Raw genomic sequence first — 19,628 nt, forward strand, 5'->3', positions numbered from 1 at the left:
ATTGACATGGGAGAGCAGTGCATACTGTTTGCCTGGACTTCAGCAAAACATTCATCACTGTTTCCCACAGCCTCCTCCTGGACAAACTGGCAAGATACAGACTGGATGGATGGTCTGCAAGATGGGCAGGAAACTGACTCACAGGCGCACTCAAGAGAGTGGTGATCAACGGTTTTTACTCGGGCTGGCAGCCTGTCACACGTCCCGCAGGGATCGATACTGGGCCCCATTTGTTCAACATCTTCACAAATGTCCCGGATGATGGAATTGAAAGACCTTCACCAGGTTTGCTGACGACACCAAACTGGGTGGTGAGGTGCACATGTCAGATGGGAGACCCATCTTACAGAGAGACCTGGACAGTCTGGAAGTGTGGGATAGCAAGAACAGTATGAAGTTCAACAAAGACAAGTGCAAGTCCCGCACCTGTGACGACATAACCAAAGAGCCCAGCACAGGCTACGACCTGCGTGTCTGGGAGCAGCCTTGCTGAGAGGGACCCAGGGGTTCCTCGTGGACAAACAGTTGAACATGAGTCATCGGTGTGCCGCTGCAGCAACGGAGGCAAATCGGATCCTGGGCTGCATCCACAGAGGCATTACTAGCAGAGATAAAGGCATGATCACCCCACTCTATTCAGGGCTTGTCAGGTTGCACCTGGAGTATTGTGTCCAGTTCTGGTCCCCAAGAAAGACACGGACAAACTGAAGAGGGTCCAAAGGAGGGCCACAAAAATGAACTAAGGGCTGGAGAACCTGCCCTGTGAGGAAAGGCTTTTTCTGAGAAGAAGAGAAGATAGAGGAGAGGAGAGAGGAGAGAGGAGAGGAGAGAGGAGGAGAGAGGAGGAGGCAAGGCTCAGGGAGACCTCATCGCAGTATTCCAGCACTTAAAGGGCACCTACAAAGAGCACAGAGGCTTTCTCTTCACAAGGAGCCACATGGAGAAGACACGGGGCAATAGGTAGATAGCTAGATAACCTCATCTAAGCTGCCCTTCCCACGAAAGATTGGACCAGCTGATCTTTCAAGGTCCCTTCCAACCTTTGCTTTTCTATGATTCTATGACTCTGAATTTGAAAAGCTGAGAGTAATATACGAAGAAATCACATGCCACGTCTGAGACTTCTGCTAACTATGGTGAATACACATGGAAACAAGTGGTACTTCTGCAGAGACTTAATTTTTAGTTTCAAATCTCATTTGCAGGCCTATATAGTATTCTGTTCATCCATCACTCTGCAATAATTTAAACTCAATGAGCAGTTTTGACTAGATTGGAAAGAGGAATAGATGTATCCAAAATAATAACATTTCTACAGGTTTGGTGAAAGACAGCTAGGTAGCCACTGTACGTACTAGACAACAGGGTATTTTTTTATTGAAAAGAATCATTGGTCCAACTTTATTTTACGAGACCACTGCAACAGACTTTTCATGTACCCAGTCACTACACATCACCCCAGGCAAACCACTGCACAGACCATCTCTAACTCTAGGATGGGACTGGACATGAAGAAAAAAGCCAGTGAGTAGGCAATATTGTGGTAGGGGGCATTAGGTATCCAGAATGGACAGGGTCTAGTAACACAAAAGATTTTACAGCCAGGCATTGTAAGAAACAAGGGAGAACCTGGTATTGCTGCAGCAGGGCATTAGGAGACGCAGGATTAGGATGAAAATCCAGAGGACACTGGGATTTATTAACCCTCTTGCTCACTAAGCAACTTGTTTTCACATAAAAAGAACCACACACTTAGCCATGAAATGATGCCTTTGGAATTATTTTCCTGTCAAAATTCTTCTGTTCAGATTAAGCAAGTTCTATTTTGATTCCTGTACTAATATGACTCATTTTCACATTCCACAGCGTAAATGAAAATGCTACCCATATCTCATTTTTCAACAATATTCTAAACACCAACCTGAAATCAGCTTGTGAAGATGGCAAGGAAAACTCAGTGTTTGCCTGGATAGCAGCTGTGAAGGACTGCTGTTTAACTTCCTGCCAGCACCCCACAGCAATAGTGAAGGTGGATGCTGGCATTGGCATAGTCACGTAGTAGTACCAGCTCAAGATACCTGTAAATAAAAAGAACATTTGTACAGGCTCATCAGTCAGGCTCATCAGTCACAGCATACACTCAGTACTTGACATTTTTATGTACTTGAGATTTGGGGCCAAACTCCCACCTTACATCCTGGTATTTTTGTTGGGGAGAGAAAAATAATTTCACTGAGACACGTAAGAGCAGTCATATATAACCACCATGGATTCAGTATTCTTTACTTACACCTGCAACTCTCCTCTATCTGCTGATGCCTTTATCTATAAATAAATCATCCGTAAGTGGGATGTTATTAATGCAACTTAACATGATTGTACTGTTACTGCCTAAGAATTGCATCAGACGTGAAAACTAATAGCACCTTTAGATCCACACACACAAAAAGATTAAAATTTAACTCTTTCAACCCTGGATCAACCACTCATGGTTTTGTCTTAACTGTATTATCTCACATAGAACAAAATCCTTCCTTTGTGTTCTGGACAGTACCAAACTGATAGGCAAGTTCTAACAAACAACACTAGTACTTGTGAATTGGATCTGGAAATCTGAGATACACAATGTGCCAACCAGGCAGTGAGAAATCAAGCTTAGAATCAGATGGGATATTGCCTAAGTCAATAATTTGGTCATGATAATCCAGAAGCTGCTAAAACAAGATTATAGTGCCTATTAGAAGGTGAAAAGATGGTAAGTCTTATCTTTATGGGAACACAGTGCTGGAAGACAGGAAGTACGGTATAGGATGACTGTATCTATGAACACTGTTGGATAAACTGGCAGATGTTTTAGCACAGCGTATTTTTCGTTAATCTAAATGTTGCTTAGGTTTTCTGTTTGTCCCTTTAAAAAGGGTATAGCTTAAAGATCACATTCAAGTACTCATTTATGGTCACAAATACCGTTACTACAAAATACTAATAGGTTAATTACTCTTGGAAAGAGCCTAGCATGAGTTACAACCTGCTGAATTATGTGCAAATAACTGTAGCTGTGGCAACTATGGAAACATACAAACTTCGTTTATTTTAAGAGAACATTAATACTTGTTCTTATGCAAAAGTATTCTGACCAGGGCTATGGAACACTATCAAAAGGAAAAAAATGAAAAAAAAAACAATCCAGTGGAGGCCACAAAGCATAGAGGAAAGGAAATAAGCAACTGCAGCGAAGCATCTCTGGGTTTCCTATCTTAATGACCACAGAAGGTCAATCTGTCCAAAGGAAGGACAAGCAAAAAAATCTTTTTGCTTAGCCTCAACAAATTTTCCATGTACTATTTAGTATGACAAAACAATACTGTTTGTGAAGTCTTGTAAGAGGCAGATAAAGCCTCTGTCTCTTGTATGCACTGGCAACCACTTACATTCCCTCACTCCATTCCACTTTTGGCAACATTCACCACTACCATCAAAAACCTTTTGTCTGTATTGTCAGGTGAACATACATTACTCCTGTAATTTTCCTAACCTCCTGTCAGTATGTGAGCAAAAGGAACTTATTTGCTCCAAACACATTAGGAAAGAGGATGACTGTTTTGCCAAATTCCTGCCCCCACCCCCTTTTTTTTTTATTAACTTACCAAAGCTACAAATGAGCCAAGGCAAGCAAATGCCACCTTGAGAGAAAGAGTTCATCCAGAACAGCAACAATTTATTATTTTGAAATACCAAAATCCTGATGTAGAGAGTTTCATTGATATAAACTGTGCTAGAGGCCCAAGCCTGCACACACTTAAGTTAACAGCAGCTTTACCATTGACTTAAATGCATACAAGAGAAGGCCCAGAGGTAGTCTACAGTACTTCACTTTGTATAGCATCTGTTATATACAAAGCATTACAAAATGTTCCACGCAGTTATGTAAATTGTAAAACCTGAAGAGTTAAATAACAGCAAAGGAAGAGTGAAAATTTGAGGAATCGTAACAGAAAAACAGTAATGTGTTTTTGACTGAATTCTGAAACAAGCATGAAAGCCAAAAGGCAGTCACAGAAAACTGCTCCAGACAGCAGGAGGTGTAAAGGAGAAGGCTCTCACAACAGTGAGGAGACTGCCTAAAAGGAAAGGGTGCTGTGGAAGCAGAGGGAGCAGAAAGGGTTACAGTGAGAAACAAGTTTGGCAAGACAGGCTAGAGCAAGCAAAACCATAGTTTTCTTAAAAACAAGGGTAATTTGAACAGAATGTCAAAATGAATGGGGAATCAGTTTAGCAGTCCAGAGAGAAGAACAGCATGTACTGCATTCAGAAATTTACATGAATTAGCAACAAACATATGCTATTGAGAGCTGGAGCAAACCTTGCAAAAGGGTGAAGGTACCGAAGACAAAGAAAGGTAGTTTTTCTTGGTATGTGTTTTCAGATTTATCTAAATTAGGATTTCCTGAAGAAAAGAAAAGCAACTAACATACAGATCCTTGTATTTTTTTCCAAGTCCCTTATATTTTGCAGGCGTTAAAGAGACCATGCGAACTCTGGATACTCCCAGAACAAGATCCAAGACTTACACTGTCTTTACACACTTAGCTGGGGCTCAATCCATTTCCTGCAGGGCTTTTAGATGCCTTCTGCATTCATACTCTAGAATTGTATAGGATAACTATATATTTATCCTAGAGTTGTTTTGTCTTGAACAACTGAAATCGCATGCACTAGCATGACAAGTGAGTTCTCTCTATAGTGCATTCACTGATCGGTGATTGAAATGGTCTCTACAGCAAGCACCATGAGGTACTGTTTTAAACAGTCTACTGTCTTCTCCTCTCACTACTGGTAAGACTGTCTCCCAGCCTGCCCTTTTCTCCCGTAACTTCACTTCCTTTCTTCAACCTTCTTCAGGCCAGTGGGCTTTGTTTTGTTTTCTTTCATCTGTAACCAGGGCATAGATTGGGATCACAAGCTCCACTCTCCTTTTCTCTCCTCTCCCCTTCCGCTGGCTGCCCTCTGCTTTCCAGTGGCTGCCTTGGAGACAGCACCACCTCTAGGGTAAGAGAAAACAGTGCAGCTGAAACGCGTAGATGTTTTCTTTACCAAACCCAGCATTTTGTACCGCAAAAACATTTTTGGACTAAGCAATGACACCTTGGAAGAACATGAGATTAGGCTGGGGTTAGTCCATGGGAAAAATAGAGGAAGAGCACCCCAATCCTTTTATTTGTAATGCTTATACCCTCTCCTTACAACCAGACTTAATTTAAAAGCAACTCGATTCCTACGCATAATTATTTTAGGCAATTATAATACTTTCAAAATATGTTCTCTACAAGTAATTTTGAAAATAATTTTCAAAAAAAATTTTTTTATTTCAGTTCTGCAAAGCAAATCTATCATGTCATAACTGCGCAAACCATGCAACAACAATCCCCTATCGGTATAGCTGGAAAACATCCCATGCAAAATTTAGGACTACCTTTAACATGGGTGGAAAATTATAATCTATTTATAATTGTACAAAAGAGCAATTTAAAGGCTGTTCATTTCTTCTACTTGAAATAATAATGATGAATGATGGAATTACTTCCTAGAATTTTTAAGGCATTTAGCTATCTTTGAAACTATTAAAATTGTTTGAGTCCTGTGGGGTCCGTTATAACTGAAGAAACACCTGAGAGTCAGTATCTGTTAATGCCGGATGCAAGAACATTAAGAGCATTTTTACTTATTAGTATATTTTCCCTCAAATAGTTTGCACTAACACAAATACAAACACCACAAAATACAGATGATGTCCATGATTTACTAAACCCACAAAACTCAGCTACCTTTAGGGAAAAAGAGAGAGAGTCCCACACAGCATTTGATATACAAAGTAAGAGCTAGCGCTAATACATAAAACTACAGCTAAATAACTAGTTATGCGAAAACTACTATTTGGCTGGAGCACCAGGATTAAGAACCCTCCAGCTTTCTGAAACTCTTTGTAACTTGTAGAGATCTTTGATCTCATCTGAAAGCCAGAATTTCCCACAGAGCACTCTCACATTCATGCCAGAGCATTAGTTCAACACTGGCTCAGAAGGATGAGTAGCATGTGATGAGCTGTCAACTCCCATGCTGTAGTTCCTGATATATGTTGGAGATCAATCAACACAAGTACTGGACTCTGCTGTTTTGCCTTGTGAAAAGTGAGAGGAGTACAAACAAAAGCAACTGTTGTTGCTGCTGGCTACAGAGCAGTAGCAGTAGCTTCTCCAGCACCGTATTTCCTCTCAGTAACAGAATACACCTTCTTGCTGGAATCAGAGATGGCAAAACAAGATCAAGGACTGCATAATGGTAGAGTAACCACACAACAAGGAAGCCAGTCAATTTCACGTGTAAAGGTTGAATATCTACTTCTTGAACATGAATCAAAATAAATGTAAAGGTGTTTGTGACTAAATATATTTGCACCTTCTATGTGTTACAGTAATATGCTGAAGGAAAGTAAAACTGACAAGTGTTGAAAAATAAATCCAATGGTTAAATGGCTCACCTTACACACACACACGTAGTGCTCCCTGTAAAGCTTTCTCCCAAAGGGCATTGTCAATTGCATTTTTCTGATAAATTTTTCTTCTCTAAGTACTCCATAAAGAATGCACGGTATTTTTTAAGCACTTTTAGGTCATACTTGAATAGTTACCATTTGTGCTTGAGTAAGTGATGTATCAGTATTTTCAAACAAACGTGGCCTCACTTTATTTCAAGGTACAGGATGAGCCATAGTTTTGTAGGACACAGAACACAAAAATTGCACATACAGGAGGAAGTACACTATAACCAAAACCTGCAAATATAAGTGGCAAATGAGGAATCTGTGCATGTGAGTACACCTAGTCTAGCTATGGACTGGATCACAGCATCCAAGCCTCTAGAGATGTAGGTCTGTGAAGCAGAATGCAGATCTCTGTTCAAAAGCATGAAGGTATCATCCTTGCTTGCTGTTCTCTTATTGTCTGCCTGCATACTTGTTATAAATATGACTTTTAAAGGAAAAAATATTCAGCTAACTTGTAATTCTATTCAGAATAAATTAATACACAACTGCTTGCCAAAATGCTTGTTCTTTCCAAGAAACTGCATTTTTAAAAATATATTTTCATGTTCTGCCAGTTATGGATGATTTTATAAATATGCAGCACAGCAATAGCATACTGTATGTAAATAATTTGGCAAAGAAAAGTTATTTTAATTGAAGCTACCCTGAAAGGCTTTTAGGTGTATTTTATAAACGTAAAGACAAAATTTTAAGCTGGATAGATTTCATATGCCCTGCATAATGGCCTAACAACAAGAGCTATGTGGTTCAGGTCATTTAACACTACAGACCATTTTGAACTTTTTAACTCCTAAAAGTCCTACTAATTAAACCAATGAATTTGTATTCCTAAATTCATTGAGAATTTATTCGGGGCTTCAGATTAGCACTTCCGCCTTGGGTTTGTTTGATATTTTAAGACATTCCTCCCACTATTGCTCCTTTCCCTTCTTTCCTCTGTATCTCGTTTGTAAATTTTTACTATTCCAAGCTCTCTAATACTGATTTGTCATTTCCAGCTGTATATAAGCACCAAGATAATGAGGGTCTCATCCATGATTCAGTCTTTGAGAGCTACTGGAGCACAATGCCTACTACCTTTAAAGAAACCCAGTAACACTTGCATCATGACATCAAAATTAGCATAAATAATTGTATGTGCTGCATAGATCCGTAAACAGAAACTTCCACACTCTTGGGAATTCCATCTTGAGGAGAGGCGGAAGGAAAACTTTACGGACAGAAGCACAATAGGTGCTCCTGCTGCTTCTCTTCAGTTCAGTAAAGTTCAGCACAAAACTTGGCCATTGTCACATGGCTCCTAAAGGACGCAGCTTTAATGCTACATTTGGTTCTTCCCAGTTCACTTCACACTTTTCACTCAGCACTTCATTAGCACAGTGAAGCTAAAATGAGTCATTTCCTCCCTACTGGCCTTTCCATTAAACACTACTTACAGTATTTCTTGCTTTCACAGAGTTCTTAGGAAAGGAAATATACTGAGTTGGCCTTTGGAAAATTTAAAAAACCCCCCAAAACCAAAACAAACAAAGCTTTAAGCTGACACATGAATTACCAACATAAACTGACCCACTGCAACAACTACAAGGATTTAAACAAAAGCCCCTTCTGTTCTCCACAGGGTAACAAGGCTGACTTTGGGTGACTAAGCCCCAGTGCTATCATTAACAATATGGTACCCTGATATCGTTCTCAGCACTCCATAAACAGCATTTTAAAAATGGTTTTCCCCACAGCTAGTTTTTTTTCTTCATTCACGTATAAATTTTTAATGGGTTTTTTAAACTAGAATGACAAAACAATGTTAATGAGAAAATAATTCTTCCACAATACAGCCTTTTCAACTAGCTAATTGGTCTAAGAGAGTATCAATTGTAACTGACCTATGCCAATTTATACTGCCTGAAATTTTTTCCAAGGTTTCTATTTCTAGAAATTCACAAAAGCATCCTTCTTCCTCTTAATATTTCAGACCACATAGCCACCATTGAGGGACAAACAGGCCACACTCATTAGCAAGGTATAAGTGTGGATTAAACTAATTAAACAATGATGGCAGAGTTGTTCTCCTAGTCTGAATTCAAGAGCACTCTTGCTTTCTTGATGCCGAGACAGGAAAGCATTATTGTCCAAGTGAGCTGAGCAGCTCATCATGGCAGTTTTCCACGTTTCAACAGCAGAGACAAGGCTTGAAATAGGCTTCACATATGGCCAAAAATAACCAGACAATTCCATGCAAATGGATTAACTGATGGTTCTCAAATCAAGGAGACTTTCATTCTTTTTTTTTTCCCCCTCAAGAATAAACTTGCTTCTTTAAAGGGGAACAGAAGATTTTTTTTTCCAGAAACACCTAATTCTAACCTTTTCCTATATGCTACTTCTAATCAGAACTACTTACACTAGAAAATACTGACCCTGTTTGACAGATTATCTCAAAACTAATGAAAGCAAGACATACTTTGTATTATTATGTGTAGTAGAACTGCCTTAAAAACTTCCTTCTCTGTGCAGACAGAGGTTTAGAGAATAAAGTATAACGAACACAGAAGAAAAATCCTTGCTTGCTTACAGTTGCACAAGGTATAATCTACCAAGGCCAAAAAAACCCCAAAGACCAGATTTTCAGGGCATTGACCTGATATTCTCTATCTATTCCATATATTTCAGGAAACAGATATGACACAATGACCGCTTCTAATCATTGGCATGCTGAGCTGCACTTGGACTGGAGAATTAAAACTGAAAGTTAATTATCTACTAAGGCCTAAAGTTGACAAAAGCCTGAAGGTACTTCATCTATGAAACGTTCAACTGCAGTGTTTAAAACAAACCCAATTTATGACAAATGAAGTCTAGGTTTGGAAAAAGTAGAAGGAATAAAAACACAGAAAAAAAGTAAGTAGAAGTAACACAGTGGAATGTAGATGCCTTGAATTCCTACTAAGTTATCCTGAGGCCTTGAGCAGGTAACTTTTCCATAGAATGACATGGAGATTACAGATAGACATGTAAGAGCTTGTAAGGATAGGAACTTCATTCTTTCAAAATCATATATTTACTAAGCTATATTTCTAATTATAAAATTATTGAAAATAATTTGCTATAGAATATATATTTCACCTTCTCGAAGCTGGACTGGTTCTGCTGAGTTTTCACCACTCATTAACACAACAAATCCTGCAGCTGTTCGGACTGAGGCTTGCCATGTTGACAAGGCAACGGGTGGTTCTTGGCATGGGAAAAGGGCTCTGTTGTTTATTGGCGATCCCATCGTATAAACACATGGCCTAGATGGAAGCAAAACAGATTGAAGTTGGAGTTACAATAAGAAAGACCGAACTAAGTTTTCTGTCAGAAATCAAACTTACTGTTGTACTGAGGTTTTTTGTTGACCTCGGCTATGTAGGTTTCAAACCTGTATGCCATGAACCAATCAAAGTACAATCTAAGTCATTTAAGACAGGATGAAGAAAGCAAGATTACCACACTAATTTCTACATAAACTAGAAAAGAGTAACTCCAGTCTTTCCCCTCTCCTGCTTCTGCATGAGCCTTCCAGCCTCATACAATAGCTCTCAGATGAACCCATAAGGCCAAAGAAGGCTTCTGAATATCTTCTGAAGATGCCATTGCAGGGCTTCACCAACACCTGTGACACCTCCCTGTGGTCATCACAGTAGTGCTTTCATTATCATTAATCCCATCTCTCCGAACAACCTGGAGGCTCATCCAAACTCAGAGCAGTAGATCCACCTTGAGCCTTCTTTAGTCCAAGCCTCAATAAATCTTGACATTTTTACATTTCTTCTTGCAGTAAGGTGAGGCACACTAGCTCACCTAGCTTTCAGAATTCGAACCCCAGGGCATATAATGAGAAGAAAGCATTTCTTCCCTATCAGCCTCAGCCTCCTTCTCGCTTTTCACGTAGCAATCTTCCTTGTAGTATTGCTCTTTTTGCAGTTTCTCTAACCCTCTCCTAGACAGCCTCTTCATCTACTGCCCCTTTCCAATTTCAGCTGCAGTATTTCATGCCAGCCAATTTTTTATTAGCAGCTTAGCCAAAGCTGGGAAGATTACAAGGCCTTTCATTAACTCCTTCTAGCTTGCTATTGCTAGTGCATATATGTTGTATATATAGAATATATGTGCATATATTCTTGTTTTACTTCTTTTGTTGCATTTTGCAGTTTTATCTTAATTCCTAGTACTTGCATAACACTACCCCTCAGCTTAAAAAAAAGCTAAGTTTTCAAATATAAATTATATAAAACAAACACAGTCAGTAGGTTTTTCCAGCTAAAGAAAAAAAATCTTGAAAGCATCACTTCACTGCACCAAGTTTTTAAAAACCTATGATATTTAAAGCCAATATTCTGGGTGCACAACAATTATTTTGTGAATGTTGAGGCTAAAAATATTCTGATCGGTATCTTTCATAACTTGAGTTTGAAAATCATCAAAACACTTTGGAAAATAGGAGACAAGTTGTCAGGGCAAAACCTATTTTGCAATGGCTAAGATCTGAGCCTCTTGTTTACTCCTCTCCAAACAGCTCCTCCATTCAAATTATTCCTCCCTAAAGCCAACTCTAAACTACAGAGAGGGAAAGAGCTTGCAGATACTGACGGACACAGATGAAAAATATTCTGAAGCTATTTTTGCCCTCTTGTCAAAAGTGCTATCTGTGCTATTGCATCCAGAGCTGTCCATGGCACAATCACGTTACTGTGGCTTAACTAATGCAGGCCAGCTGATCTTTCAGTAAAATATGGAGGGAAACTGCAGTTTAAGTAGGCCTATTGTTAATGCACACAATCAGAAAAAGAAAATAATCTGGCTCCCCCTGCCATCTATCAGAGTGAATAGAGTAGGACATAGATATTCAGTGAAGCTCAATAGGTAACTGCAGTGGCGAGAGTCAACTGATTATCTTTTACCCAGTAAAACACAATGCACAGCTAAATGTAAAAGACCACTAATCTGTATAAATCTTTAATTAGCTTTAATTTCTTTGGAATTAATCTCCTAAAACTGAATCTGTAACCAACTCTGATATACATAAAATAATTGGGTTTTCTCCCAGAAAAAGAAATAGTGCATGGCAGTGAATTCACAAGAAAAAGGAAGAGCTTGCTTTTTCACCTTCTAGGAGATCCTGCTTCCTCCGTATAATGCTAGGCAAGAGATACTGGACATATTATTTACCCTAAAACATATGTGTGCTGTGAGGGGATGGGAGGAAGGGATGGTTCCTCATTCATGAAAATTTTATCAAAATACACAGAATTAGAAAAAGAGATCCTAGCAGAGTTCATAGGAATGAGAAGAAAGGTGGGTTAATGACTGCTGATAAACATATTTTACCAATGATGTACCATGCATTTGTGAAGGCTGTTTTGCTGCGTGCCATTGGTACAACCCAGTCTTAAAAGCAATGTAGGGGAGTTTCATATCCTGAAGAAATTTTAGAAGGAAATGCCACAAAGACTGAGAAAACGGGCTGGCAGAACAGAATTAAGCAGAATGTTGCAAGGCTGTGTCAAATACAAACCAAATGTAACATGGAACAGCCACTACCAAGACCATTAATGTTATCTCGCTCCGAGAGAGCACTTTTTACCTGCAGATCACAAAGTATTTTACAAATAATATCAACACCATTTTGCAGATGGGGAAAACAAAACACTGTGAACAGATTTGCTTAGTGCTAGTGTTCAAGCTGCACCTACAGGCTTAGTTTCAAGCCTCCCAGTCCAATAGCTTTCATATTGGACTAAGAAGCCTCTCATTATGAGAAATAATACATATTACATAACTAACTGTTTTCCCTAAAACATTTTAATGCTAAAATACATACACAGACAGGTCACAAGTCTCTACAATTAAGGCCCAAGTAGAAAGGGAGTTAGGAAAGTGGAGGAAGACCGGTCAAGTACATAATCCTTTCTTCAAAACTAAGCCTCCTTTCCACTCCTCACCCATTTTAATACCATTTTTGTCCAGATATACTTATAACTCCATTATTTCAAACCAAAATGTATTAAAATATGTCAAACTCTGCTAAGAAAATAGTAATGAAACATACAAGTTCTAAATTTCAAGAGGAAACTATCAGAACAACAATTACATCAGCTTTTAATTGGATATTCATACATTCATAGCAAGATCACCTGGAGGCTTCACTGACAGCATGCCATCAACTAAGATGTCAGCTAACATTGAACAGTCTCCTGTTCTGCTTTAGAGAAAAGTGTTTATAAGGTGAACTCATGATTTTTTCTTCATCTTTTCTTCTTTCACTGGAATTTTTAATCTATTTTCTTCTCACCCTAAAATATACCTCCACGGATTTTTTTTGCTTCCCATGACAAATCATGTTTTACTTTGCTAATTTTTTATACTTCATTTACAGTAGTAATTTCTTTTTACAACAGCGGTAATAGCACAGTGTTACTTTAGGACACCCACTGCAGCTGACAGTTTTCTTTGTTCTGGGTCAGGCAGCACAATTCCAGCACGCAAGAGGACCAGAAATATAATTCTTATCCTGATATGGATGAGATTTTTCACATGATCCAGAAAAAGAAAACTTACTAGCTAACCAAGGTACATCAAAGAATAGCAATGACAAATAGTTAGTTTTAGGCTGCTTTTGTCAATTGATACAAAATTTGCCTTTTTTCTGATTTATCCCTACCACTGCTAGCAAGAAACTTCACAGTTTGTTTCCTTTTTCCTACTATCTATCCTCTCCAGCACTTTTCTTTCACTTTTAATGGTCTTGTGATGTTCAAATCATCTACTTATGTAATATGTTGTTTATGCCAGCCATAATCTTTGCCACCATAGGCTGGAAGAGATAAGGAAATTGAATACAGCAAAAGTAAGATAAGCAGAGAACAGAGACCATTTGCCTAATTACTTGTTACATTGGCAAAACAAGCACCCACAAAACACAAAATACATCTCTGGTCACTCATCTTGCCAACTTTATGACTAGTAATTCCCAATGATCAACAATCCATGCTACTGGAGAAATCAAGCACTAGTTATGGTGGTGGTTGGTTTTGCTCCAAGAGGAGACTCAGGGCTGTCTGTTGTTCAGTAATCTCTCAGAGCCAAGGATTCTGAGGAAAATTTAATTCATGCAATCCTAACTCATCAGTATTCCATATATTTTCATAACATATCAAAACCAGTTCAAACCACCTCTTGGCAGATCTCCCTCTCCCATGTAAGCATATAAATTATAATAGCAAATTAAGCTACTACCTTATAGCTAATAAGAAATGTTCAGTTGATACTCTGTTCTCCAAACAGGAATCTGCAGTTCGTCTTTGAGATACCTGCCATCAGACACCTGAATCATGTCCTAAGGCTCAGCCATGTCAACCTGCTTTGGTTAGTGCCTGTTTGAAGGTTTCTCAAGGAAAATGCCCACCTCAGCAACTCTAACCCTTTCCTGTATTTGAAAAAATACATTCCCTATTTCTTGGTTGTTTCCATGTGAGGATGTAAGGTGGCAACCTCCTGCAACTACAAGGCCACTCCCTGTAAAACCACTGCTATTTGCAGCTGTTTCTTACTCTAAATTACAGTGTCATTTCCACAAAGCAGCAGGATTTCCTGGCACCTAAATCACACCAACTTTTTTGTTCTGCCTGATCAATTTATATATCTGCAAGGTGCCAGTGATTGTCATCAGATTCCAACAGGGCAGGTATTCTTGTTTTCATTATTCTGTTGAATAAAACACCAGTAAATAACTACTCATGCCCTTTTCAACCTGTTCTCCAACTTAAAAGTACTAAATATGATTATGAGATGAGTAATTCCACTGACTTCTCCAGTAATCTCTGTTACTCTGATGCTGGTTTTCCAACAGCTGGATAGCTACATTTCTAAACTGATACTTCACTGTAAATGTTTTGGACTTTTGTCCACTAATTTGTCATCCACATCAGGTATATCAATCCTTCTTCCAGACATAGTACATGCACAATCTCCTATTCAAAAGTTTTATCTTTTGGTACAGCCATCACTGGGAAGCAAAGATAATAAGGTTAAGACAGGGCATACCTTTTTCATCCAAAGTAAATCAATTTAATACTTATTGTACTCCTACTTTGCCTCTAACAATGAGGATTTTTTCACTTGTTTTGACCTGTATTTTTGGCAAATGAAATATGCTTAACAGCTTCTTCAATGTTGTTATGAGAAAGTTTCCGAAATTTGAAGTCAAACATCTGACCAATCCTTTAGGTATTCCATTCCCTGTGCATCTTTTAATACTACTTCTGTAACACCTTAGGAAGTACCACCTGACGGCATTTAAACAAAATTTAATTTCATAGCCATAGCTCGTGTTTAAATGGTAGTAAAGATTGGAAATAACTGACTATTGGCAGAGAAAACAGGAGATTTCCTAATTTTTCTATTCCCACAGCAGTGAACAAAAAAATCCAACTCCTTGTAAGCCTCTGTCTTTAAAAACAGAAGATAGTTTTCCTATGGATATGAACTGTGATACAGCTGGACTTTCTCAGGTCTATTCTGAAATCAAAGGTTGTTTTGGTTTCTTGGCCAGCCAGTGCACACACACAAGTGCTGGTTTGACTCTTCATTCCCTATATCACTGGCTCTTTAATCTTCTGGTTTTTCATCTCCCTTTTGGTTTTGAAAATTGAAACATTTAGACTTTTATTGTTTACATGGATAATGATATTTTCATAACACTGTTTCATTCTCACCCTCCTCTGATCTAGTATGGTCCTCTCATTGGCACATTTTAGTGAAGCAACTTGCCTTTTGTATTCCTTCTTCTTGAAGGAATATCATCAGCCTTGCCCCTTGTACTCCTGTATGCAGTGCCTCTGTGAGTGCCCAGCTCTTCCTTCCTCTGTCCTATGCCGTAGGCATCCACTTACTCCACCTACATCTGAGTATCATTTGTCCTGCCAGGCCATGAAACTTGTTGTAACTCTGAAAAAGTATTAAGTTCACTAAAAAAACCTCGTTTCTCATGGTCTTCCTTTTTGCTTAGACCAACAAATTCAGAGGAGCTATTTTAAATTTTTTAGAAATATTTGTTTGTTGCCATCCACATTTCCAGAAATATCAAATCAGTTCATTATCTACTCAAGGTCTGCCTACTATTTTTTGGTTTATTTTTATTTTACGTCTCCATTTATTCCTGATACCATTTGTTCTTCCTTAGAAATCACTGTGTCAGACATGACTAATCAACAAACTTCAGACTGCTTCATTGATTACTCAATTATAAATTTTCATCACTGGGAACAAAATTACACAAAATAACAGGAGAGAATTCCCCACAACTGATGGTAGCCACTTAGGATTTAGTCTGTGACTTGCCTGGATTCTGGAGCATCTTATTCCCCCAAGCCTTGCCCATGAAGAAAAACAAGCTCCTTATTCCCCTCCTGCATTTCCAGCATCCAAGAGCACATGTAAATGCATGATGCTAACTCACGCCACTGAAAAATAAACATCTGTTTTCATGACACATTTTCTAATTTGCGGTTTGAAACTGTGAAAATCTGACTAATTTTTCCAATTTCTACCCTGGAAAAAATTTGCTTTGAAAATATCAAATATATTATGAAAATTCAATGGATGCCTCAGACTCCATAAAGGCTATAGATACAGGGTTACATTGGCACAAACCTGTATTACCAGAGAAACGGATAACTCTACCTTCCAAACTAACCTCAGTAGCATATTCCAAACAACTCCTATAAGGCATTCCCTTCCCCCCTGCTTATTTTCAGTCAGATTAGCTCCCTAATGTGCCTCATCACTCAGCTGTTCACACACCTATGTCATCATACCAGTGGTGGTGGGAACCAGCATCCAGATTTAGAGAGGTCAAGAGTGTCTCTTTCAGCAGTTGTATTTTGGTAGGCTTCTTTTTAGTTCTTCCTCCTTCCCTCTTTTCATTAGTACAAAATAGTTCTGTGATTGACTCTATACTGTTAATACGCTTTGGAGAGAGAAAATACAAATACAAAGCATTATGCTGAACTTCGAGGGTAATCAGAAAGACTTCAGACCAAGTCTTGAGAAACTGTGTGATCCAGCCTAGGAATCAGTACAATTAGCCTCCTTTTTTGCAGGCCTACTGCAAACATGTTCTAAGTAGGGACTTCTATGTGTAACCTCCTGGAAATTAGAGATCACTCCTCAAGAATTCACTTCCAACTTCAAGCTTTAGCTAAATATTTAAGAAACATGTTTAGCATGTTTCCACTACCCTGAATATTTATAGAAAAATCTCAAGTTTAGAACATTTATGAAAATTTCAGTCTCTTTCAAAAGGGAATATCAACTATGAACTAAATGTTAAAATAGTAAAAAATGAAAAATTTTGATGTTGCTATGTGTACCTTTATACAGTTTTTATTTAGTCCTTATATATGCAACATACTACATAACTCAGTCTGACTGACTACAGTGCCAAAGAAGAGTATGAATTTTTAAGAGCTTATCTTCAGAAGTACCCAAACTTATTAATAGCTCTTGTCACCAATGCATCTGAACAATTGCAACTACTCTCTTCGAACATGATTTGCATTTCAAAACATATGTGTCTTAAGAAGAGGCAGGCTTGAAACAACCAATTTCAAAAAAGATAAAATCTCTTTTTTTTATCTGCAGACAAAAAATAGTGAGGAATTGTGCCAGTCTCCAAGCCAGTGAGATCCAGCCTGACACAGACTCCGGACATAAGTCCACAAAACAGATCACAATAGGTTCTGCAGAACTTTTCTACTAGTCCTTTGCTGTTTCAGCAGAATCAGTAACATCAATTATTTAAACAGGAAACCAAAGTCTGTTTTATTGCTACGTTAGGTACCACCCCTTTGGATATTCTCCTAATCACTATCTACCTCAGGTACTTCAGCTGCACACTACAGAAATGCAAGATTATTTATAACAAATAAGGAACCATGCAGTTCAGTGATGTCTGTGATACAGCTGCATCTGAAAGGAAGCATTTAATTACAGAACATATGCTAGCATTAGCACTTCTACCAAATTGTACATTTGTGCTTGCTGTATTCACCTTCACAGCTTTCATAAAGGCTTTCAAAAATATTTCCTGAATTCTTTAAAAATACATTGATATTTTAATTTAATAACAAGATAGCATAAAGATAATCAACTAGACAGGTACAAAATATTTTTAAAAGGTAAGACATTTAAATTGGTCAAATAAATATCAAGATATCACAATCATTTTTTTAAGGAGATCATTTCACATTTTCCAGTATTTCCCACTTTGGAAAATTAGCGCAAGGTTAACTCCTTCTAGAGCATTTCCCCAAAACTGCTCAATCATTCTTTAATAGTTTCTAAGAATATACTTTTTCCATAGCAGTCTCACAAAAATCATACACTCGGAGTAATTCGACCCATCCCCTTTCTGTATATCTAATATCTAGGGCTCAACCTGAAAAAATAAATGCATGTCCTGACCGATTCATGTATGCCAAGGTAAACAGTGCACAGGTAACTTACAAGATTAGGACCCCGTACTAAAAGGTTTCAGTGTCATGGAATTCATTCACTGATGTCGTTCGTACCAAAGATATTCTTTCATTCCTAATCCCACAATGAGGAAATGAGTTCCATTCCAGTCGCTCATTAATATCAACAAAATCATTAACTAATTTATGACAGCACTAGAAGCGGCAATAAGTATGGCAGAAAAAAGGTGGGAGGAATCTCCCATTACAGGTGAATTCGCAAGGCTATCTACTAGGAAAATTACCTCTTTAATTTTAACCTAAGTGTGTTTAATCCTTTTCTTAAGCAATGAAGAGATGGGATCCCAGGGTATTTTAACGAATAAGGATTCTTAGCTATGATCACGAGAAAGCATTTAATTTGAAATACGTGGTAGGCATGCTGACTCAACACTGTCACATACAACATATTCCTAAGAGTTAGGCAAAACTGCTTAAACACCTCGATGGACTGGCAAAAAGTTTCTTCTTCCCAGTAATGAAAGATATTTTATACACATTATTCCCTCCACAAAGTGGTTATTATAGTGTCTAAAATAAGGTTTTATTTTAAATAATGTTATAATACTTTATATTAGTGAGAATACTTAAAACAAAACCATAATTTTGTTAAAATTGCAACATTACCTTCGTAGTTTGAAACCCCAGTGCTGGATTGTGCTAGTAAACAATTGAAAAACTTTGAAACAGAACTGCTCTTTGTTCATGATAAATACATTACAAACATTATAATCAACACTTTTTTTTTCTATTGTAATAATTATGTTATTGATCACTGTTAAAAGTTACCTGCCAATTTTAAAAACTGATATAGTCCTTGTGAGTATACCTTTTGGAGAGGCAGAAAAGTGTTTTTATTTATACATATATGTATATATACGTGCATACCCATATATACTCATACACATACTCTACTCCTCTATTTTGCCCCCTTTTTAGTACTTCCGCCTGAAGGCCCCCAAAAGCATGTTATTACAAAAAACATGTTCTAAGACTAAACAAAACCTTCCCTCTTGATGATTAATATATTTGCTGGTATCAAAAGCCCAAACAGGGAAATGCTGAAATTCCGTATGTTCAGTTCCTCTACTGAAAACAGAAGTGTGCCCCGCTGTGCAAACATCAGGTTTGCATACGCATAACCTCAACTTGCCCAAACTCATCCCACAAAACTTTGCTTTAACTAATTTTTTTTGTGTATGACAATACATCATTGTTTAAAACAAATAAAATGGAAATCTTCATAAAATAGTGCATAGGTTAAATTTCAAAACATTATACTAGTGTTAAATTAGAGGAAACATATTGAAAGTGGCCACACAATGCTTGTACTTTGTTATTCGCTTCACTTTTCTTCGGGGTTAGAACCATAGATTATAGACCCCTCTGGGAAAGGATTTGACATCTGCCTAAAAAAACACCATATGCATAATTTGGAACAATTTAAAGAATTCCCCTGTGAGAATATAATG

At 37.9% G+C, this 19,628-nt stretch overlaps 1 protein-coding gene across 8 annotated transcripts in view; it reads right to left on the minus strand.

Annotated features, from left to right (window-relative positions):
* The window catches only part of AOPEP (aminopeptidase O (putative)), a 204,331-nt gene that overhangs the window by 164,772 nt on the left and 19,931 nt on the right, over positions 1–19,628 (minus strand). For all 8 annotated transcript variants that reach the window (XM_075137926.1, XM_075137927.1, XM_075137924.1 and 5 more), the window contains 2 exons: positions 9,728–9,894; positions 1,922–2,078 (listed from right to left, as the gene is read on the minus strand). In XM_075137926.1, the coding sequence (XP_074994027.1) occupies positions 1,922–2,078; positions 9,728–9,894 (324 nt within the window). The remainder of the gene's footprint in view (positions 1–1,921; positions 2,079–9,727; positions 9,895–19,628) is intronic.

This window comes from Calonectris borealis, chromosome Z (genome assembly GCF_964195595.1).
Source record: "Calonectris borealis chromosome Z, bCalBor7.hap1.2, whole genome shotgun sequence".
Taxonomy (NCBI): Eukaryota; Metazoa; Chordata; class Aves; order Procellariiformes; family Procellariidae; genus Calonectris; species Calonectris borealis.